This window comes from Dreissena polymorpha, chromosome 1, assembly GCF_020536995.1.
Source record: "Dreissena polymorpha isolate Duluth1 chromosome 1, UMN_Dpol_1.0, whole genome shotgun sequence".
NCBI classification, from domain to species: Eukaryota; Metazoa; Mollusca; class Bivalvia; order Myida; family Dreissenidae; genus Dreissena; species Dreissena polymorpha.
This window is the reverse complement of record NC_068355.1, coordinates 90,043,606-90,067,804: the sequence shown is the minus strand read 5'-3', so window position 1 is coordinate 90,067,804 and position 24,199 is coordinate 90,043,606. Positions and strand designations below refer to the sequence as shown.

At 35.8% G+C, this 24,199-nt stretch overlaps 1 protein-coding gene across 2 annotated transcripts in view; it reads left to right on the top strand.

Annotated features, from left to right (window-relative positions):
- The window catches only part of LOC127840078 (putative uncharacterized protein DDB_G0284213), a 35,120-nt gene extending 11,781 nt beyond the window's left edge, over window positions 1–23,339 (top strand). Inside the window, exons 6-19 of one of the 2 annotated variants that reach the window (XM_052368485.1) lie at window positions 1,326–1,382; window positions 1,544–1,611; window positions 2,097–2,136; window positions 2,962–3,078; window positions 3,730–3,806; window positions 6,259–6,418; window positions 8,336–8,407; window positions 11,297–11,363; window positions 11,807–11,847; window positions 12,317–12,420; window positions 15,853–16,187; window positions 16,656–16,725; window positions 17,406–17,468; window positions 20,219–23,339. In XM_052368485.1, coding sequence (XP_052224445.1) covers window positions 1,326–1,382; window positions 1,544–1,611; window positions 2,097–2,136; window positions 2,962–3,078; window positions 3,730–3,806; window positions 6,259–6,418; window positions 8,336–8,407; window positions 11,297–11,363; window positions 11,807–11,847; window positions 12,317–12,420; window positions 15,853–16,187; window positions 16,656–16,725; window positions 17,406–17,463 — 1,266 coding nt within the window. In that variant the 3' untranslated portion in view covers window positions 17,464–17,468; window positions 20,219–23,339. Of the gene's footprint in view, window positions 1–1,325; window positions 1,383–1,543; window positions 1,612–2,096; window positions 2,137–2,961; window positions 3,079–3,729; window positions 3,807–6,258; window positions 6,419–8,335; window positions 8,408–11,296; window positions 11,364–11,806; window positions 11,848–12,316; window positions 12,421–15,852; window positions 16,188–16,655; window positions 16,726–17,405 lie in introns of both variants that reach the window. The other variant, XM_052368476.1, reaches the window with a different exon arrangement.
- Window positions 23,340–24,199: the final 860 nt, after the last annotated feature.

Here is a 24,199-nt window from a genome sequence, read left to right as displayed (position 1 = left end):
GATAGTCTGTGCTGTCTGCACAGGTAATACATGTGCTTAAAGTGTTGATAGTCTGTGCTGTCTGCACAGGTAATACATGTGCTTAAAGTGTTGATAGTCTGTGCTGTCTGCACAGGTAATACATGTGCTAAAGTGTTGATAGTCTGTGCTGTCTGCACAGGTAATACATGTGCTTAAAGTGTTGATAGTCTGTGCTGTCTGCACAGGTAATACATGTGCTTAAAGTGTTGATAATCTGTGCTGTCTGCACAGGTAATACATGTGCTTAAAGTGTTGATAATCTGTGCTGTCTGCACAGGTAATACATGTGCTTAAAGTGTTGATAATCTTTGCTGTCTGCACAGGGAAATACATGTGCTTAAAGTGTTGATAGTCTGTGCTGTCTGCACAGGTAATACATGTGCTTAAAGTGTTGATAGTCTGTGCTGTCTGCACGGGTAATACATGTGCTTAAAGTGTTGATAATCTGTGCTGTCTGCACAGGGAAATACATGTGCTTAAAGTGTTGATAGTCTGTGCTGTCTGCACAGGGAAATACATGTGCTTAAAGTGTTGATAATCTGTGCTGTCTGCACAGGTAATACATGTGCTTAAAGTGTTGATAATCTGTGCTGTCTGCACAGGTAATACATGTGCTTAAAGTGTTGATAATCTGTGCTGTCTGCACGGGTAATACATGTGCTTAAAGTGTTGATAATCTGTGCTGTCTGCACAGGTAATACATGTGCTTAAAGTGTTGATAATCTGTGCTGTCTGCACAGGTAATACATGTGCTTAAAGTGTTGATAATCTGTGCTGTCTGCACAGGGAAATACATGTGCTTAAAGTGTTGATAGTCTGTGCTGTCTGCACGGGTAATACATGTGCTTAAAGTGTTGATAATCTGTGCTGTCTGCACGGGTAATACATGTGCCTAAAGTGTTGATAGTCTGTGCTGTCTGCACGGGTAATACATGTGCTTAAAGTGTTGATAATCTGTGCTGTCTGCACAGGTAATACATGTGCTTAAAGTGTTGATAATCTGTGCTGTCTGCACAGGTAATACATGTGCTTAAAGTGTTGATAATCTGTGCTGTCTGCACTGGCTTATCAGGGAGGATACTTATCATTTAACTTGATTTTTGCATAGAACAGTCAACTTTGAACAAAATTACCATAAAAGCTAAAAGTTTTGTCCCTGATAAGGCTGTGTGGTCTTGACAGGCTAATCTGTGAGGACTCTAAAGGATTATGCATTAAGCATTGTTTTTTTTCAAAATGAGGCTAATATGGAGTCAGAGACATAAACCTTTTTCATGTCAAGCCTCTTCATTACTTTCTTGCAGGACTACAAGCCCTACAAGATGTTGATCATTTCAAGGCCCCTTGATCAGAACATGGTGGTGAGTAACCACATGTCCCTTGTTGAGAGTCAGTTTTTTCTGTTTAAATTAAATTTTTGTTTAAATTAATTGAACTGTCTAATAAAAAAAAAACACTTCAGTAAATGCTTAACTTTATCTGGATATTTGATGACATATCATCCTGGTTTCCTTGATTACAGTTGGCAGACCATGCAGAAAATGAGACAAATGGCTTCAATGATTTACATCTGGTCATGACATTGAAAGGGTAGGTGGATTGATACTCTTGTTGGGCAACAATTTCTTAATAATAACTAAAATCATTACTTGTCATTAAAGGATTGAGTTGACCACTAATGGTCCTATTTTCCCTTAATACTGTTACATAAGACGCGTCATGTGACAAATGGGTCTGATGCCATGCCTTCGCACTGTCTGTTCAGGATTTATCCTGTCACCTATAAAGTTATGCAAGGCTTTATTATCTCATTTGTGTACTGGGTAGCTCCTTACACGGCTAATATTGCGTAGGTTAGTCAGAAGCTAAGCTGTCCACATATGGCATTAGACCCATTTAACATGACATTGCTCACATAATTACTAGAAATCCTTGTAAACAACGGTCTTGGATGACTAAAACATTAAAAGAGCAATCTAATTTCATTTATTTTTGAATTGAATCCAAATTAAATAGAAGTTTAGTGACAATGCAATTTTTTACTTTGTGCATAAAAATCACTTTATATCTTTTAGGTGTACAGATTTTCTCCACAAACATGCTGAATTTGCCAAGGTACTGTATAAAGTTGAAAAATAAAATAAATTTTAATATTTAAGTTTTAAATTATGGTTTTGAGTAATTATTATTACAATAATTTATTATGACAAAGACAATCTTTTTATGCTTCCGAAGGAGGGCATATAGTGATCGGACCGTCTGTCCGTCTTTCCGTCACACTGCGTTAGGTTTTGCGTTTAGGTTTCGAAAAATGCTCTTTAGTTCTATGTCCCTTCACATAGCAACTTGATATTTAGCATGCATGTGTATCTCATGGAGCTGCACATTTTGAGTGGTGAAAGGTCAAGGTCATCCTTCAAGGTCAAAGGTAAAAAAAACATGTATCAAAGCGGCTCAGTAGGGGGCATTGTGTTTCTGACAAACACATCTCTTGTTGGTTCATAAAGTTTGGCAAATTATCATATACAGTACTTGTAATTACTGATATATTACTGCAAAAACAAGACTCAAAAGGTAGATCACTTTATTATATTTGGTGTATAATAAATCAGCTAAGCTCAGTTCAACTTTTTTATTATGGGCCCATATCAGACTCTTCAGTGTGCAAAGTTTATTTTAGGACAGCATGTCCCATCACAGGGAATTTATGTCTGGAAACTAAGTTCACAGACATTAAAAACATGAAAATATCAAATTAGAACAATGCTAAAAATAAATAAATAAATATAAAATAATATATTACAATAGAGTGTTGTTGATCAGCTCGTGCAGACTTCATGTTGCTAAATCAGGATCCCACTTGTCACACATGCATTAAACCATGTTTTCCCACTCCTTACCTATAAGCGGTCTGTCATGCTGAGGTTGTGTGTTTTACAGTCGTTGAATGCCCTGGACTCTGAGCTGGAGACTTTCAACCGGAGTTACGTGCTCCTGAAGGATTTCTTGAACGAAGCTGCTGACAGACTCCACAACATGGCGGACACATACGCTGAGGTACAGAGTCAAGTATACCACACTCAAAACTTTTAAACTGCATTTTAAATGAAACTATTATTATTTTTTGACTCTTCACAGATATCATATACGCAAAAATATATGATGTTCTGATTTGTAGAAGAGCTAATGTTATTCTAGCAATAATGCTGATTTTTTATGCCCCCGAAGGAGGGCATATAGTGATCTGTCTGTCTTTCCGTCACACTTTGCGTTTAGATTTCGCGTTTAGGTTTCTAAAAATGCTCATAAGTTCTATGTCCTTTCACTTAGCAACTTGATATTTGGCATGCATGTGTATCTCATGGAGCTGCATATTTTGAGTGGTGCAAGGTCAAGGTTATCCTTCAAGGTCAAAGGTAAAAAAACATGTATCAAAGTGGCGCAGTAGGGGGCATTGTGTTTCTGACAAACACATCTCTTGTTTTCAAATTGAAGGCTTTTATTTAAAAAAACATGTGACAAACTACATGCATTAAAGAAATAATTGTTTCATTAGTTTATCATTCAGAAGCATAGTAAGTAAATCACAAGGATTTACTCACATATAATGATAGTCGACAAATACAATGTAACTATTTAGTATTCATATAAATCAATCGCATTATTATTAAATTGTTCTCTTATAAAGATATGTTTGCTTCCTTTTAGGCATGTTTCAAAAGTTTGAAGGACAAGAAAAAAGCCACGATGAATTTCCATGACATCATAAAATCATGCGTAGAAACGTAAGACTAATTTGTGTCTTGGTTAGCCTTATAAAACCTTTTTCCATAAATTAAATAAATTGAACTATAAGGCCTTATTTTTTGATAGCTAGAATTGTCACCAATAAAAACATGTGCTTACAGTTTTAAACACGTTCATTAAAGTATTTGTAGAGAGGTAGATTCCAATTTGTTTCAAATTTAAGTAGTGAAATATTATTAGCTCATCTATTTTTTGAAAAAAAATTATGAGCTATTGTCATCACCTTGGCGTCAACGTCGGCGTTGGCGTCCGGTTAAGTTTTGCGTTTAGGTCCACTTTTCTCAGAAAGTATCAATGCTATTGCATTCAAACTTGGTACGCTTACTTACTATCATGAGGGGACTGGGCAGGCAAAGTTAGATAACTCTGGCGTGCATTTTGACAGAATTATGTGCCCGTTTTATACTTAGAAAATTGAAAATTTTGGTTAAGTTTTGTGTTTAGGTCCATTTTATTCCTAAAGTATCAAAGCTATTGCTTTCATACTTTCAACACTTACTAACTATCATAAGGGGACTGTGCAGGCAAAGTTATGTAACTCTGACTGGCATTTTGACAGAATTATGTGCCCTTTTTATACTTAGAAAATTGAAAATTTGGTTAAGTTTTGTGTTTAGGTCCACTTTATTCCTACAGTATCAAAGCTATTGCTTTCATACTTGCAACACTTATTAACTATCATAAGGGGACTGTGCAGGCCAAGTTATGTAACTCTGACTGGCATTTGGACGGAATTATGGGCCCTTTATACTTTGAAAATTGAAAATTTTGTTAAGTTTTGTGTTTTGGTCCACTTTGCCTAAAGTATCATAGATATTGCTTTCATACTTGGAACACTTGCAAACTATCATAAGGGTACAGTAAAAGGACAAGTTGCATAACTCTGGTTGTCATTTTTACGGAATTATGGCCCTTTTTTGACTTAGTAACTTTGAATATATGGTTAAATTTTGTGTTTTGATCCACTTTACTTGTAAAGTATCAAGGCTATTGCTTTCAAACTTCAAATACTTTCATGCTATCATGAGGTTACTGTACCTGGCAAGTTGAATTTTACCTTGACCTTTGAATGACCTTGACTGTCAAGGTCAAATTATTAAATTTTGCTAAAATTGCCATAACTTCTTTATTTATGATTAGATTTGATTGATACTTTGACAAAACTACTCTTACCTGACCTACCACAATAGACTCCACCCAAACCATCCCCCGTGCCCTACCCCCCCATCCCCCCTCCCCCCCCCCACGATTCCCCCCCCTATTTTATTTTTTATTTTTTTATATCATCTCACAAATGACCACCACACCCTCACACTATACCCCCCCCTCACCCCACCCCCCAATTATTTTTTTTTGAAACGGTTAAAAAACACAAATATTTATTTTTATTATTTTATTTTTGAAATACCGTCCAACCATCGCACCCAAGAATCCCCCCCCCCCCCCACGATTCCCCCCCCCTAAATTTTTTTTTTTATAGATCATCTCACAAATGACCACCACACCATCACACTATACCCCCCCCCCCCTCACCCCACCCCCCAATTTTTTTTATTGAAACGGTTAAAAAACACAAATATTTATTTTTATTATTTTATTTTTGAAATACTGTCCAACCATCGCACCCAAGAATCCCCCCCCCCCCCCCCCCCCCCCCCCTCCCCCCCCGAATTTATTTATTATTTTTTTGCATTTGTTTTTTCACATTGTTTGGAAGATAATGTAATAAATGTCCACACCCCCACACTATACACCCCTCTTCATTGATTGTGATTGTGATTGAAATTGAGAGTCCCTTCACCTTAAAAAGAAAATAGATGAGCGGTCTGCACCCGCAAGGCGGTGCTCTTGTTTTATTTATTATTATAGACTGGCATAGTGCGTCCCTACGGTTATTGAATGACCATGATCTGAATATTTTACTATAAGATGCTGTACAGTCAAACTTATAAAAAGGGAAGTGGTCCATGTGGTCGCTCAATGCAGGTCAACACCTTTTAGCGAGTACATTTCTCTGTAACTACCACATTTATTCATTAAAACTTCACACATGTCATCTTAGGTCACCGATCAAGGCAACAACTTTTGCTCTCCATAACTTCGGATTGGATGTGTTCAAATTTTCTGTGTCGTTAGCTTACATGCAGTCATAGCTTCTAAAGTTTAATTGATTTACTTAAATTTGTTGGTACACATTTGATCTAAATCTTATTTCTTGGTATGGTCTAATTTCTGGTTTGAATGTATACATTTTCATCATTTAGTTTATATATACTACATGTACATGTATATAACTACCACAGATATTCCAATATGTCTATGTGGTCTTAATATTACGTAACTGACAGAATTACGTACATTTATTTATCAAAAAGAAGAATATTCAAGAAAGACAGTTCACATGTGACTATGTATGCCACTTGTTGCCAGGTATGTGTTAGGTTCAGTGCACAGCAAGCTATACCCGGTGGTGAGTGAGCGGTGTAGCCAGGGGGACCGGGACATGCTGGACAAGTGTGATGCACTGCGGGGCCTCTCAGCACGCCATCTTCATGTGCCTGAACACTTCTGTATGCCAGTACCATCTTCGGTAGGCAGAAATCTCTGCATCCTTGTTATCACTGATGTTTAATGCTTAATTGTATATTTTGTTGACTAGAAATTGAAATAGATGTTTTTATGTGTTGTTCTATGATGGACAAAAGGTGAGACATGTGTCATATAAGTGAGACACCTTAATAAAATGTGTAAGAGTTTCATTTGCATGTATACACTAACCAATTTTAGGATCTCAGAAAAGGAAAATAATCAATTATTGCTGATAGCCATAAGACCACTCCAAATTGATCTGTTGGTCGCCAGATTTGCCACACCTATTTTTTCAAAATGGAAAAAAAAAATTTTTTTACCGCTCGCACTCATTTTTGTGTCCTTCTGAAACCATAGCGCATGTATTTTTTTAATTTATGAAAGAAAAAACTCAAAAACACAATCTATCAGAAACGATTTTGACGCTGAATATGAATGACAAATATAGTGTTTCGTAACCTTTTTAATTGATAACTGCAGACGCAAAAAAGTTCAATCGAGACGACCAGAAAAATGGCTTCCTGCGCGAGCAGTACATGTTTTGCTGTCGTGACCGTTTTAACAAATTGTGGTGAAATGTTGCTGCAGACAATCCATAAAAATATAAACACATCTTCTACGTTCTGTGACTTACTGGTATTTGAATGTGTTTGTTTACGCTCAATTTCAAACAACATCGGGAAACATGACATAAGTTTTTTTTATACTTTTTCTTCATTAAATGGGCATATGGACGGTACTTCCCTTTATGTTGGCAAATTTTTCCTATAACACAATTTTAAGTGAACAAAAAATAAACATAAAATCATTAAATGCTGGTTCTAAAAGTTTCACAGGGCCAACGTTTAATCATTTTTAAAATACATGGTTGACAGAACATGTTTAAAAGCTAGGTCCGTGTATTTCAGAAACATCAAATAAGTTATTTGTAATGAATAAATTTATTTCAGAAAAATACAATACCGTACTAGCCATCTATAGGCCCCTTTTAAAATAAGGTAGCGACAATGGATTATATGCATGACCTTTGTCCGACTGTCTGTTATTATCATTTTGATGATTGTCCCTCTTCAAGTGCTATTGCAACATGATAAACCTTTTAACAGCTTGCAACATGGTATACCTTTTCACAGCTTTCACTGTTTAAAACTTCAAACAAATACAAGCAGCAGTAGGTAAACATGTGTCCCTCGCTTCAATGATATGGTTTACATGTATATTTCGTAGTCAAAGGTCATATGCAACTTACTCCTATAAATATGAGGTCGATATAAATTCTTTGTATAAGAATTGATTTAAATGTAAAATATAGCTGTTTTAACCTGTATCTCTTGATAATGCAATATTTTTCTATCGATATGTGATTTTTATGTCTCCCACCACTTAAGTGGGGGACATATTGTTTTTGCCCTGTCTGTTGGTATGTCTGTCTGTTTGTGCCAACTTTAACATTTGCAATAACTTTTGCTATATTGAAGATAGCAACTTCATATTTGGCATGCATGTGTATCTCATGGAGCTGCACATTTTGAGTGGTGAAAGGTCATCCTTCAAGGTCAAAGGTAAAAAAAACTAAATCAAAGCGGCGCAGAAGGGGACAGTTTTTCTGACAAACACATCTCTTGTTTTTTATTCTTAGCTCGCTTGAGAATTTTCTTGTTTTCAAAAAAAATTTTTTTTTTTTTGCTCGCCTCTCCATTAAAAAAAATATGCGTAGATCAACAAATCAATTTGGAGTGGCCTAATGTGGTATTTTCATATGAAAATGTGTCTATATATTTTTATATATTTCATAATTCCTTGTAATTAATTTTAAATCATGTTTAAACAATGCATTTGATCACCATTACAGAGAAAACATTTTTCTGTTCCAATTGGGTAAACACAAATGCTTAACACATATGTTATATTTCCCCAGGTACAAGAACTACAGAAGTTGGATACCCAGAACACACCCATTGAGAAGCTCTACACTTTCAAGGCTACTATAGTAAGCATAGGAAACAATCTATTGATTAAATGATCCTATGATAATCATATGTCTATTAGAAAAATATTCAAATGCAAGTGTATGCAGGAGGGCAAATCAGGCTGTCATGAGCATAACTTGCTCACTTGATAGATTGAACTTTGCATAAAGAACAAACATTGTGAGATAAAGTGTAACATGAAAAAAACCAGGTCCCTGTCTGTATGGTCACAGTTCTAGATCAAAGTCAAATATAAGAAAGTTCCCCTTTTCAGTTTGTCTTTCAGATTACATTGTTCCAGAGATTTTCAGATAACTTATAGCCAATGACAGGCATTGTTTTGTGAAGTTTTCTTTAATGGAAAATGTTCAAAGGTCAATGTCATTAAAGGTGAATACATTGATGATTGTGCAGAGCATAACTTTGTTGAGCATGAAAGGATTTTCATTACCACAGCAAAAAATACCAGCTTGCTTAGACAGCAGTGCTCCAGATAATATGCGTAAAGGCGTAAAAAGGAATTAAATTTCTTAAATAACGATTTAGATTTAAAATCTTTGCGTTAAGTTACGCATTGAAAAAATAAAACACGAATTCGAAATTTTCAAACGTGCGTAAAACTTCCAGTAGCAAATTATATACGGTAAACATTTCATCCCGGTTCTGACTCGTCTATGCGCTCAATTAAAACTACAACTTTAAGTCAACATCATTCAAGCGTTTGCTGTGAGGAAGAGCCACATCTAAGAACTGTTGAAAGGCTAAACGGTCTCGATTCCGTTCTCCTAGTATTGCAGGCGCGTCATTATTGTTTATTGTACCTTTTTAGTTACACTTATCGTAATATTTATACACAAGTAATATACTGTATACCTATTCAAATGTCATTAAAATTAAATGTTAAATATAGTTTTTTAAATGACTTAAACTGCGACCAAAAGGCCATTATCACCTAAGCCGAAGTGTCAGTGACCGTTTTACATAAAAAATAAAAATGGCCGACCGAAGCGGTGTATCGAAGCGTGGAAGGCAAAAAAAGCCATTGCAGCCAGAAAAAGCTGTCCGTATATGGGAAAGCAAGAAACGGAGAAGGAAAGCCAGGTTTTTCCAAGACTATAAACCAAAATGTTGAATTTGTTGATGTGTCAAAAACAATGAATAAAAAAATATTTGGTAATATATTGTTAAGAATTAATTTTATAAATAGGGGGTAAAATAAAAATTAATTATTAAAATAGGGAGTAAATAAGAATGTGACCAAATTTTTATCTGGAGCTCTGGACAGTGTGCACAAGAACCAGGTCCCTAGTTGGAAGGTCAATGTCACAATTTTAGGGTCAACTGTCAAGTATAAGAAATCTATTGATGAGTGTTTTTGTTACAATCTTTACTCCATAAAAACTTTATTGGCAGATGTATATTTGAGAAAATGGCTTGCTGTGAATTCTAATTATTATGTTTTAATAAAGATTATTTTTCAGCAATTGTTGCATCTTTACCTGCTCTTTTTATGCCCCCGGATCGAAAGATCAGGGGTATATTGTTTTTGGCCTGTCTGTCTGTCATTCATTGTTTGTGTCCCAAAACTTTAACATTGGTTAAAGTTTTGCAATAGCTTTTGCATTATTGAAGATAGCAACTTGATATTTGGCATGCATGTGTATCTCATGGAGCTGCACATTTTGAGTGGTGAAAGATCAAGGTCATCCTTCAAGGTCAAAGGTGAAATATATGGCTTCAAAATGGGGCAATAGGGGGCATTGTGTTTCTAACAAACACATCTCTTGTTGTAAGTTACAATATCTCACCTCCTACAAAAAATGACCTTATCCTATTGGCTTAGAGTGGTCACAGCCCATGGTGTATTTTCCATACACCCTGAGTAAAAGAGAAAAATCGGTTGGTGACGTGGATGGAGAATGGTTATCCGGCAAGTCGGAGGAATTGATCGGATGAGATAAAGGCAAACCCAATAAGATCCTCCGATAAGCCAGATAACCATTCTTCATCCACGTCACCAACCTATTATTCTATTTATCCTGTCATATTTACAACATTCGTTGAAATGTTTCTAAAATAAATAGTTTTTGAGTATTTTGTGTTAAAATATTTAATATGGGAAAAACCACGCGCAAACAAAATCATTGTGACGTCACGTCATGCAAAGCGCTAAGGCTAGCTTCCATCTTGTTAAACAACACAGAAATCGAGTTAATCGTTATTAATTCAATACACTTAGACGAAATTACGCTGTTTAAGTAATAATGTTTAAACAAACAGTACTTTACATGTACATGTATTTGGAATTTGTTTAATAGAAAAAAAGTATATATTATTAGTAGAAAATAGTAAAGGCATGGGCATGTGCGAAGAGCAACTGACGGATATTCGACTAGCCTAATATATTTTGGGTTATTAGGTTACCTGGTGATCCGGCTGATTTAAAGGCATGTGACAGGATAAATTTCCATACACCCCAAGTAATCAGTTGAGATATAATCGTTACACAGTTAGTAACTGATGGTGTATGGGATATACACCCTCAGTACTTTAGTTTAGTTTAAACCTATTTATTTTAGCTCGATTGCATAGAAAGTAATTCCTACTTATTTGAAATGCTCTCGAGTCCGTTTCCTGGGCCTAGAACCAGTACTTGGTGTCTATATGGAAGATCGAAAGAACGCTCCCACAGCGGGGATCGAACCCGTGACCTCCTGGTCGCTAGGCGGACACCATATCCATTACACCACGGCGACATACCATGCTCGAGCTTTGCTCTCGTATGGTATGAAATTACTGAGGGTATATATCCCATACACCATCAGTTTCTCACATTGTAACTAATAATACTAAATAAACTTGCTTATTTTTTTTAAAGAAAATATTAAGACTATTTTGTACACTTTTAGGACAATCTTACAAATGAAGTGACAGCCAATTTGCAGTCTCGTTGGAAATCAAGTCTTCCTACTGAGGGTATGATCCATGGCATCTTGTTGTATTTGTGTTGTAACCTGTTTGCATTCGCCTTAATTTTAAATGTTGAACATGATACTATGTATAAATTACAGTTACATATGTGATCATTTCTTCTTTTATATCTTCATAGATAGTTTTTCATTCATTTGTTAAGGAAAATAATCTTCTGCATAATTATAATGAGAATTTATTATGACATCTCTGTTGCTTTTGTATTTAACTTCATCACCCAATTTATGCAATGTTTTGTTCATGTGTTTGATATAATGACATGATACATTTACTAACATTGGTCTCAAATTAAGACATGACCCTAAATTACATGCACTTAAAACTTGCAGGTAAAATGGAAACATGATTTATAAATTTTAGCAAGGCAACCAAATAAAAGGTGATTTAAAAATAATTAAAATTAATCATGAATAAATCTTGTCTTTCAGATGTCCCCTGTCTGACATCTGATGATTTAATACCCATATTGGTAAGTAGAAGAAATTTTACATTATGTTTGTGTTGTTCATCCTTCAACATTGATATGTCTTCACGGTGTCTGTTATATTCCTGACCAATTCAGCAGAAACATATTCCTCCCACATAAACTGTAACAATTTTATTCAAAACTGTAAACAGTTCTAAGTGTATATGACTACATGTGAATTGATGGGTATTAAACTATCCTATCTAAAATTGCAATGAGTAACCGTGCTTAATATTTCATATTGTTAATGGAAGTATATTATAGCTGTTTATCTTCTTATATTTCCTATGTTATACATGTATTTATAATGTGACTAAGATTCACACTATGGCAGTGCACTGGTAAATTATTTTTCAAGGCTTGCTGTCAATTTCATTTTGGCATGCTCTTGATCTCAAGTAGTACTACTCAAAAATTGTCCGCTTGCTTGGTTGAACTGCTAATATTAAAGACTGCTGTGGTCTGTGGACAGGTGACAGTGCTAGTAGAGGCAAACTGTAAGAACATCCAGACAGACCTGTACTATGTAGAGAACTTCTACTGGCTGGCGGCAAACAAAGATAGGGACAGTCTGAGGTAAGATAGTCTTGTTTTGGGAAAATGGGGCTAAATGCATGTGCTAAAAGTGTTGTCCCTTACTAGCCTGTTTAGACCGAGTAGGCTAATAAAAAGATACTTCCTTGAATGGGAATAAAATAATAGTAGGAAGTGTTTTCCATACTTAGCCTTTGCAGTCCGTTGCAGCGACATTTTACGCTCATGCATTAAGCCCTGCCTTCCCAAAACACGATTTCTTTAATCTTTGTACACTCTTTTGTCATGACAACCTCTTTCATTTATGTCATCATCACCAGTCAATTAATCTGTTATCTTAATCATTGTCTCAACAATTTCGCAACTTCATTTATTGTCTATAAATGCAGTTTTTACAATCAAACCTGGAATATATTGCATTTGAAAAGATTACTAATAAGAAATTATTCTTTGTAAAATGATAACATTAAGTATGCGATAACTGCAAGTTATTTAAACAAGAGGGCCAAGATGGCCCTAGTTCGCTCACCTGAGAGGTGTCGGTTCATTCAATCTTTACCTAATGTCAAACTTGACCTAGATATTGACCAGACAAACATCCTGGTCAAGTTTCATCATTATTGAACCAAAACTGGCGTAGGGAGTGTTTTTGTTTTTGTAAGATTTGAAATGGTGACCTATATTTTGAGTTGACCCCCCTTACCAAACATCAAACTTTGCTTACATTGGATTTTGTATAATATAATGAAAATTTGGACAATCTTAGGGCAATAATTATGGCATTAATTATGTGATTTTGCTCATCAGCAAACTTGACTGAGATCTTTCAGCAACTTTGATCAAGAATGCTTGAGAAATTCTAGCAATGCTAGAGTGTTTACATACCAAATGTGGACGGACGGACAGTGGACAAAGACCAATCCTAAAACCTCACCTGAGCAATCAGGTGAGCTAAAAAGTGTGTTTCACCGATCTGAGCCATTTTCCAACTTGTCCAAGAAATCATTAAAACCAATTTATTGACTAAGTTTCACGGCAAAATATGTGACTTCTATAGTGTTCGACCACAAGGTTTCTCTATATAGTCACATAAGAAAAACTGCCCCACCCAACTGGCAGCCATGTTTATTGACCCCCCCCCCCCCCGGCAGCCATGTTATTCAACTGACCGGAACCATTTTTCAACTCAACTCCCGTATCAAGGAAACAAATGTTCTGACCAAATTTCATGAAAATTGGGCAAAAAATATGACTTCTAGAGTGTTCACATGTTTTCATATATAGAGAAAAATGCCCCGCCCACTGGCGGCCATGTTTTTTCACCGATCTGGACCATTTTCGATCTCATCCGACATATCAATAAAACCAATGTTTTGATTAAAGCGGGTATATACGATTTTGTCAAATATTTATGAATTTATATAAAATGTGTAAAAAACTTATTATATATATATTTCAATATAAATTAAAATAAAAGTTAAGAAGAACATGTGTCGAAAAATGCGAAATAAGCCAGATATTTAATTCTGAAATTGAAAACGGCTGTACAGCCGAATTCGCCAGCATGTATACAATACATGTACGATGTGAATCTAAACTTAGTTTAACGGTTTATTTGAATTCCTGCAAAGATATCTATTCATACGACACAGGAATACTAACTCCGATCCTAATACAAAGACGAATGCTTCGGTTATTGTAGGAAAATATTTATGTCACAATCGGCTCGGGGCGCTAATTTGTCTTTGCTGCATTTTATGAAATTCGGCTTTAATGTATAATTTTTCTTGCCCATTTTATGTTATTGTAACATAAATATTTTATCAATATATTACAATTAAACACATATAAAAAATCGTATATACCCGCTTTAACTTTCATGATGATTGGGCCAAAATTGTGACTTCTAGAGTGTTTACAAGGTTTCTCTATAGCCATATAAGGAAAACTTCCCCGCCCACTGGTGGCCATGTTTTTCAACGGACCAGAACCACTTTTGAACTCAACCAACATATCATTAAGACAGACATTTAGACAAAGTTGCATGAAGATTGGACATTAAATGTGACTTCTACAGTGTTAACAAGCTTTTTCTTTTTTTTAACCTAGTGACCTAGTTTTTGACCCAGCATGACCCAGTTTCGAACTCGCTCGAGATATCATTGGGACAAATCTTCTGACCAAGTTTCATGAAGATCGGACAATAAATGTGGCCTCTAGAGTGTTTACGAACAAATGTGGACGGATGGACGGACGGACGACGGACAAAGACCGGTCACAAAAGCTCACCTGAGCAATGAGATGAGCTCAAAAAAACATCAACCTCGAATAACAATTAACACATAAATGATTCACACAACTATTATTATAATGAAAACATTAATAATCGAAGGGGAGTAACTACTGTTAACTTAAATGCAATATTTAGAAGAGTTGTCTCGCATGTTACATGACCTTAATTCATGATTGTTTAAAAGCTGTTTTACTATATAAATATAAGGAAAACTGCCCCGTCCCCCTGGCAACCATGTTTTTCAAACAAATTCAAATTCAAACAAAGAAATAACATGTTCAACAAACGTTTACTATCGCAGGCTTGTAGGTGACATAAGGCCAGATTTTATAAATACTTATAATTTCATGATGACAAAATTAAATAAATTTATATAGACTATTAATGAAAACTCCTTTTACTCCTTAGACAAGAATTTGTACTTGTTTGTAATCAATTGCTTAAATAGATCACTCAGTAATACTTTTTTACTATATTTTTTTCCCTCCTTCATCCATAATCTTGTAGAAATCTGAAAATGTTTTGAAAAAAAGCCGTATATACCGGTATATTTTAAACTATATACCTTGCTGCTTGATTCCAAGTTGTTAAATTGAATACCTCAAGCAAAATATTGGAGAAAAGTTGGTATAAACACATACTTACACAAAATTGTGTCTTTTATTGCCAGTTTCTGGATTACTTACGTGACATATGTCAGGTTTTGGTTTCAATGTAAGTATTTGGTCTGTTTATAAATACTCAGTACCTTGTGTCAAACTTTAATGATGAATATATAAATAGACTTTGACCTTTTTTAAAATTAAAAGCAACACATGGTTGGTACAAATCAGTTAAAGAATTTTATTTATTTCATATTACATGTTTTAGCATCATGTCTTGGTTATAAAACTTTTAAAAGCTTTGTTCACCTGTAAAATATTTAATTATATGTCAAATGTTGCTCTGGGAAAATACAGGTTTAATGTATGTGGGTAAAATGTCATTCCAGATTAGCCTGGTAAGTGATTAGCACATGGTAATTAGGGACAGAACTTTCAGTGTTATGGTATTATTTTATTTAAAGATGGCTCTCCTTTAAGCAAAAATCCAGTTTAGGCATAAAGTGTCATCCATTATTAGTCTATAAAGTCAAATCTGGGAAGCCACTTTACACACATACTTTGTCTTTTTTATTTTAGCTACTGTTTAGTAACGTTCAAGGCTGCAGTGCACTTTTTAATGTCCTCTGACTTCAAAAATATACATCTAAATGACCAGTCCACACAGCGATTAACCAGAAAATCTACCTCGCCCCAAACAAAACTTCTCCGCCAAGATCCACCCCAATTTACAATGGACATGCCTGAAGTACCGACTGTCACCAGCACATCTTTGAGGACGCGAGAGCCGGCAAAGGCTCGTTTGGATCGAGAACTTGAGGATATTAACAGACTTCTGAAGGAGGCTACCAGGGAGATGGGGCCTACAAAGTCTGCTTTGACCAATGAAAAACCTCTCACCAGTATTTTTGGAGGTTTGATTGTTTGTTTGGACTTTTTAGCCATTTTCAACAGCATATCAGTTGCATTACAATAGTAAGTGAAACTACTAACGCTTTCTGGATAAGCTGGTTTAAGAGTATTAAGTGCATAATCTTATGTCAGTAAAAGATAAATACCTGTCGTTACAAGGGGAGAATGGCTGTTGAAATAATTTTAGCCTGGTTCTTGGTAAACTGGGCTTAATGCATGTGCATAAAGTGTTATCCCAGATAAATGTGTGCAGTCAACACAGGTTAATTAGGGATGAAACTTGCCGCTTTCATGTAAATTCTGAAAGAAAATCCAGTTTATGCAAAAATTGTCGTCCCTGATAAGCATGTACAGGCTGCACAGGTAAATCTGGGATGACATTCAGTCCAGTTGTTCTAGAACAAGGTTTAAATCATTTCTAGGGCCGTTCTCCCCCTACAACTATTTCATATCTTCTCCTGTGTTTACAGGTGCCGTTTCCTTCTCTCCAACCCCAGACAAGTCCAAGTCAGAGGCAAACAAGAAAACAGAGGACCTGGGGTAGGTATTTGGCATGAGGCAGGGATTTTTAGTTGCCAACTGACAGGACATGAATTACCTGTCAAATGCAGGGAAGTATGTTAGACAGCTTGTATATGAAACGGTCTTTGGGCAAACAGTGCTTCATCCATGTGCCTGAGGTATCTAGGCCAAAAGTGTCATCCACATTTAGTGTGTGGACTGCACAGGCTAGTCTGGGTAATCAACTTTCACATTTAGTGGATTGTCTTTTAAAAGAATCTTACGTTTAATAAACTGCGGCAAGTGCAGTCTATGCATTAATCCCCGTTTAGTTTTTTTTATAGACCGGCACATATAACATAGATCTGAGAGCAAAAGTGGGTAGTTTTTCCTGACCATTTTACAATAGTTAGACCGGGAGACTTTCATTTTCTTGTATATCAATCTATTTATTGCTTGACATTGATAATTTGTAAAAAGTGAAAAATCAAGTGTGGAAAAGTCCAATGAGAGGAGAGACTTTCAACATTTGTGATAAGTGAAGACATTTTCTCGTTGTTACACATATAATCCAGCCCATGTCCTGTTAAAACTATGCCTCAAAATTTGCTTTATAATTATATGTCATTATCTTAATATGAAGCTGGATTGATGTGAGCTTTAAATGTTTATGATTTGTACACATGATTGTGTTCTTATTTTAACAAGCTGTTTTTCAGGGACTTCTTGTCAAGCCTTCAGAGTGACATGTTCTCCACATTCGGCCAACAGTCTTGATATTGGTAGTACTAGTCTGTAATAAGTTGAGAGACAACTTGAAATAATATAAGCCTTGATCTGGGAATATGGCCTTTATGCATGGTCCTAAAGTGTCATCCCAAATTGGCCTGGTCCTAAAGTGTCATCCCAGATTGGCCTGTGCAGATTGTTTTTTATGTTTACAGGCATTCTCTTCATAACTGAAATTCAGTCTAGGCGAACAATGTTGTTCAAGATTTGCCTGTATAGACTGCACAGGCTTGTCTGGGACGACACTTCACACACATGCATTAAGCAAACAATGTTGTTCAAGATTTGCCAGTATAGACTGCACAGGCTTGTCTGGGACGACACTTGACACACATGCATTAAGCCCAGTGTTGCCTGTATAGACTGCACAGGCTTGTCTGGGATAACACTTCACACACATGCATTAAGCCCAGTGTTGCCTGTATAGACTGCACAGGCTTGTCTGGGACGACACTTCACACACCTGTATAGACTGCACAGGCTTGTCTGGGACAACACTTCACACACATGCATTAAGCCCAGTGTTGCCTGTATAGACTGCACAGGCTTGTCTGGGACAAAACTTCACACACCTGTATAGACTGCACAGGCTTGACTGGGTCGACACTTCACACACATGCATTAAGCCCAGTGTTGCCTGTATAGACTGCACAGGCTTGTCTGGGACGACACTTCACACACATGCATTAAGCCCAGTTTGTCCAGAACATGGCTCATAGCTAGTGCAATTAGCAAAGATTGGGTCCAGACAAGACAAGTTTTATAGTTAATTTAAATATTTAGTCAAGTTATTGTACTTCAGTGGTTCTCCACTTTTAATTTTAGTTTTATGTATAACTTAAGATTTACATTTGTTTATTATTGTTTTAATCTGGTACATTTGTGTAAATGAGCACATAATATGTGTTTATTTTAGTTGTATTAACAACTTATGATTTACAATTGTTAATTCTTGTTTTATTATGTTAAAATTTTGTTTATAAGCACAGTATTTGTGTTTAGCCAAAGGCTTTCAGAATCAATTATGACATTCCTTTATTTCTTGATTAATTGGCTTTATTGAATTTTACTCTATAATGTATATTATGATATATTTAATTATTTACATCTTGGTGCTAGTGCAAGTAACCATGATCATAAGAATGCATCAATTTGCTTGAGTCATATCTGGATGACTGAATCGTGGAGCTCACCAACCAGTGGACTTATAGAAAACAAGGGCTGTTTGTAAAACATGCATGCCCCCCATATGGGCTGTCAGTTGTAGTGGCAGCCATTGTGTGAATACGTTTTTTGTCACTGTGACCTTGACCTTTGAACTAGTGACCTGAAAATCAATAGGGGCCATCTGCCAGTCATGATCAATGTACCTATGAAGTTTCATGATTCTAGGCCTAATTATTCTTGAGTTATCATCTGGAAACCATTTTACTGTTTCGAGTCACTGTGACCTTGACCTTTGAACTAGTGACCTGAAAATTAATAGGGGTCATCTGCCAGTCATGATCAATGTACCTATGAAGTTTCATGATCCTAGGCGTAAGCATTCTTGAGTTATCATCCGGAAACCATTTAACTATTTCGAGTCACTGTGACCTTACCCTTTGACCTAGTGACCTGAATATCAATAGGGGTCATCTGCCAGTCATGATCAATATACCTATGAAGTTTCATGATCCTAGGTGTGGCATTCTTGAGTTATCATCCGGAAACCATTTTACTGTTTCGAGTCACTGTGACCTTGACCTTTGACCTAGTGACCTGAAAATCAATAGGGGTCATCTGCCAGTTATGATCAATGTTCCTATGAAGTTTCATGATCCTTGACGTAAGCATTCTTGAGTTATCATCTGGAAACCATTTTACTGTTTCGAGTCACTGTGACCTTTGACCTAGTGACCTGAAAATCAATAGGGGTCATCTGCCAGTCATGATCAATGTTCTTATGAAGTTTCATGAGCCTAGGCTTAAGCATTCTTGAGTTATCATCCGGAAACCATTTTACTGTTTCGAGTCACTGTGACCTTGACCTTTGACCTAGTGACCTGAAAATCAATAGGGGTCATCTGCCAGTCATGATCAATGTTCTTATGAAGTTTCATGATCCTAGGCCTAAGCATTCTTGAGTTATCATCTGGAAACCATTTTACTATTTCAAGTCACTGTGAGCTTGACCCTTTGACCTAGTGACCTGAAAATCAATAGAGGTCATCTGCCAGTCATGATCAATGTACCTATGAAGTTTCATGATCCTAGGCCTAAGCGTTCTTGAGTAATCATCTGGAAACCATCTGGTGGACGGACCGACCTACGGACGGACCGACTGACATGTGCAAAACAATATTTCCCCTCTTCTTCGAAGGGGGGCATAAACATGTCAAAATATCCCCACCAGGAAAAAAAGAATATTTTGCCTAAAATATGAGAAAAATCTCAAAAGTAAATTGAACAAGAGGGCCATGATGGCCCTGTATCGCTTCACTGTTTTTTCTTTGCGAAAAATACATGTATTGCGCATGGGTTGAAATGTACTCAAGCATGTGGCTTTCTCTTTCTATCCCTCGTCCCACTGGGCGCTTAAAGTTGGAAGGGTGAGCATTTTTATATATGGAAAAAGTTACTACCGTGTTAACTAAACAGACAAAAAAGCCCGGGAATTGTTGCACAGGTCCTTTGCTTATAACGTAGGTACATTTATCTCTCCAAAAGATATTGTCGTTCTTTCTATTTCAAATATTTTTAGATGCTGAAGATCAAATCTACGCATTTGATTTGAAACAGATTCACAAGACCCATAGGAATCAAAATGCCTTAACCCTTTACCAAACAACTCATTTTGGACTTTCCCAATTTGAAAGAGGTTGCAGACGTCAATTGAATTAAAATGGAATATGAAGGAAATGATCAGGTAGGGTAGAAATAATTGTGATAAAAGGAGAAATTGCTCATCAACCCACACATCCCTAAGACCAACAGGCCTGAGAATATTATGATCATCTAAAGATTATTTCTTTATATTTATAAATGTATTTAATTAAGTAATACATTTGACTTCTAAGATCATTTCATAACTTATATTAAGAAAATTATAAAATGGTCAGAAATATATATGGATTGTTGAGCAATTGACAATCATTTCAACAATTCATGATCAGTCACGATTCACAAATGGAACAATGAATCATAAGTTATTAAAAAGCAGCATATACGATAGTTAAGAACATTGCACTTCATTAATTTCAACACCTCTTGGATACAAAGTTTGAGTTTACCGTGCAGTATCATATATTGACTTTCCTTGAAATAATTATGTTCATGGAAGTTGTGTTTTTAAAATCAATAATATATTATTAAACTGGTTTTAACACTACAAAAAAGACATGAAATTAACATGTCATCCAAAATATTTTCATCTGGATATATGGTCACTTTCGACATATTTAAATAAAACCCGACTTTTTTCAGTTTATAAGAAAAACATTCATAACACATGTTCTTACTTCAATGCCTTTGTATGCAGTCACCATCTGACCTAAAATGGCACTAAATGACAGGGTTTTATCTCATGTTTACAAGATGTTGATGTTGTTGTTGGTCACAGCCAAACGACCGCAGTAATTTCCACTGGTAAACGTCATATGTTCAGTTTTGTGACCCCCGGGGCCGGGTCAAATTTGAGCCCAGGGGAATAATTTGAACAAATTTGGTAGAGGACTATTAGATATCACTACATACCAAATTTAGTAGCCCTAGGCTCTATAATTAAGAACAAGAAGATTTTTAAAGTTTGCACAAAATAGGCCTTATTTAAGCATATGTTCATTTTTGTGACCCCTGGGGCAAGGTCAAATTTGTTCCTAGGGGCATAATTTGAACAAACTAAGTAGAGAACTATTAGATGTCACTACCTACCGAATTTGGTAGAAATAGGCCCAATGGTTATGGACAAGAAGATTTTTATAGTTTGCACAAAATGGGCCCAATATAAGCATATGTTCAATTTTGTGACCCCTGGGGAACTGTCAAATTTGATCCCAAGGGCTTAATTTGAACAAACTTGGAAGAGGACTATAAGATGTCATTACATACCAAATTTGGTAGCCCTATGCCATATGGTTATGGACAAGAGGATTTTTAAAGTTTGCACAAAATAGGCCATATAATAGCAAATTTTCGATTTTTTGACCCCCCAGGACAGGGTCAAATTTGACCCCAGGGGCATGATTTGAACAAACTTGGTAGAGGACTATTAGATGTCACTACATACCAAATTTGGTAGCCCAAGGCCCAATGGTTATGGACGAGAAGATTTTTAAAGTTTTCACAAAATAGGCCTTATATAAGCAAATTTTCAATTTTTTTACCCCCCGGGGCAGGGTCAAATTTGACCCCAAGGGCATAATTTGAACAAACTTGGTAGAGGACTATAAGATGTCACTACATACCAAATTTGGTAGCCCTTGGCCTAATGGTTATGGACAAGAAGATTTTTAAAGTTTTCACAAAATAGGCCTTATATAAGCAAATTTTCAATTTTTTGACCCCCTGCGGCAGGGTCAAATTTGACCCCAGGGGCATAATTTGAAGAAACTTGGTAGAGGACTATAAGATGTCAATACATACCAAATTTGGTAGCCCTAGGCCTAATGGTTATGGACAAGAAGATTTATAAAGTTTGCACAAAATAGGCCTTATATAAGCAAATTTTCAATTTTTTGACCCCCTGGGGCAGGGTCAAATTTGACCCCAGGGGCATAATTTGAAAGGGGTTCACCACAGGAACATTCCTGAGAAATTTCATCAGATTTAGACCAGTAGTTTAGGAGAAGATGTTTAAAGAAAAAGTTAACGCACGCACGCACGCACACACAACGGACACAGGACCATGACATAAGCGCCACTGGCCTTTGGCCAGTGGAGCTAAAAACTAATACAATATAGGATTAACCAAAATAAAAGATGAATAAGAATTGAATTAACTGTTGTTAAAATAGTTACATGTGAGATTTTTAGCAAGTCTTCTATTGAAGTCTTTGCCTGTTAATTAGAGATCCAAACATGTACACTTGTTCAAAACTGAAGCTATTTGACATGTTAAAAGAAAGACAATTATACAATTGAGTAAGAAACTTCTTTATATACATGTATAACTTAAGTAATTCAATCATTTATGGAAAGAGAGAATGAGCCCTTAGACATTTATCAACCTTTATATTTTACAAACAGCTCTTGAAGTATTCTACCACAATGTGCTTGTTTCATTTATAACGCTATCAAAGACATTGACTGTGTGTCTGCAATAGCCCAAGTAGTATTTTTTTCGTAATTCAATGGATGCATGTAGTGTACATGACCACAACATGATACATAATTGTACACATTTGTACACAGTGTACTTCTTTTATTTTAAGTTCATTTTAAGATTACTTTTACAGTATCAAATTGTGAATAGACCTCAAATTTATGTCAGTGTTATTTTATGTACCTGTACATGTTGATTTGTTACATGAATTTATGTCGGTATTTTATGTACCTGGGGACTGTTTCAACAAACAAGGTACGACAAATTTAGAATACCATACATATTTTAAAGAAACATTATAGCAAAACATCAAGGCATTTTGTTACAATTTCGAATAAACTTATTCATTTCATCAGTGTCTTACCGTCCGAATATGTTTTGGGTGGATATTAATTTTATCAACATCTTGTATATTTTACTTTTGAAATTTTAGTCGTAAATTAAGATTGCCCTACGATCTTTGATGAAACGACCCCCAGTACATGTTGCTTTGTTACAGAATTTTTCTTTGGGAGATTTCATGTTTTTGTGATATTTATGGATAATAAAGTATTCATCATCATTTAAGCCTCGGTCTCAATGCACTTGGAGCATATAAGGCTTAGAAAATCAAATGGAAACTTTTGTAAAGTACAAAGTCACATTCTGGGAATACTGGGCTTATAACATATGCGTAAAGTGTTGTACCAGCTAAGCCTGTGCAGTCTACCTAGATGAGACATCCTTAAAACCAAAATATGAATAAAATTAGAACTTGTTGTCCTTGATAAGCCATTAAAACTGCATCTTGCCAATTTTTTCCAGTAGGCTCAAATTGTCATAGCCATAAAAGAGATGCAAACACATAGATACCAGAACACACATAGATACTAGCACACACATAGATACCAGCACACACATAGATACCAGCACACACATAGATACCAGCACACACATAGATACCAGCACACACATAGATACCAGTACACACTTAGATACCAGCACACACATAGATACCAGCACACACATAGATACCAGCACACACATAGATACCAGCACACTGATAGATACCAGTACACACATAGATACCAGCACACACATAGATACCAGCACACACATAGATACCAGTGCACTGATAGATACCAGTACACACATAGATACCAGTACACACATAGATACCAGTACACACATATATACCAGCACACACATAGATACCAGCACACACATAGATACCAGTACACTGATAGATACCAGTACACACATAGATACCAGCACACACATAGATACCAGTACACACATAGATACCAGTACACACATAGATACCAGTACACACACATAGATACCAGTACACACATAGATACCAGTTCACACATAGATATCAGTACACTGATAATTGTAGGTTAGTTTCACAAGTTAATTTGATTACATTCATGACATTTTTAC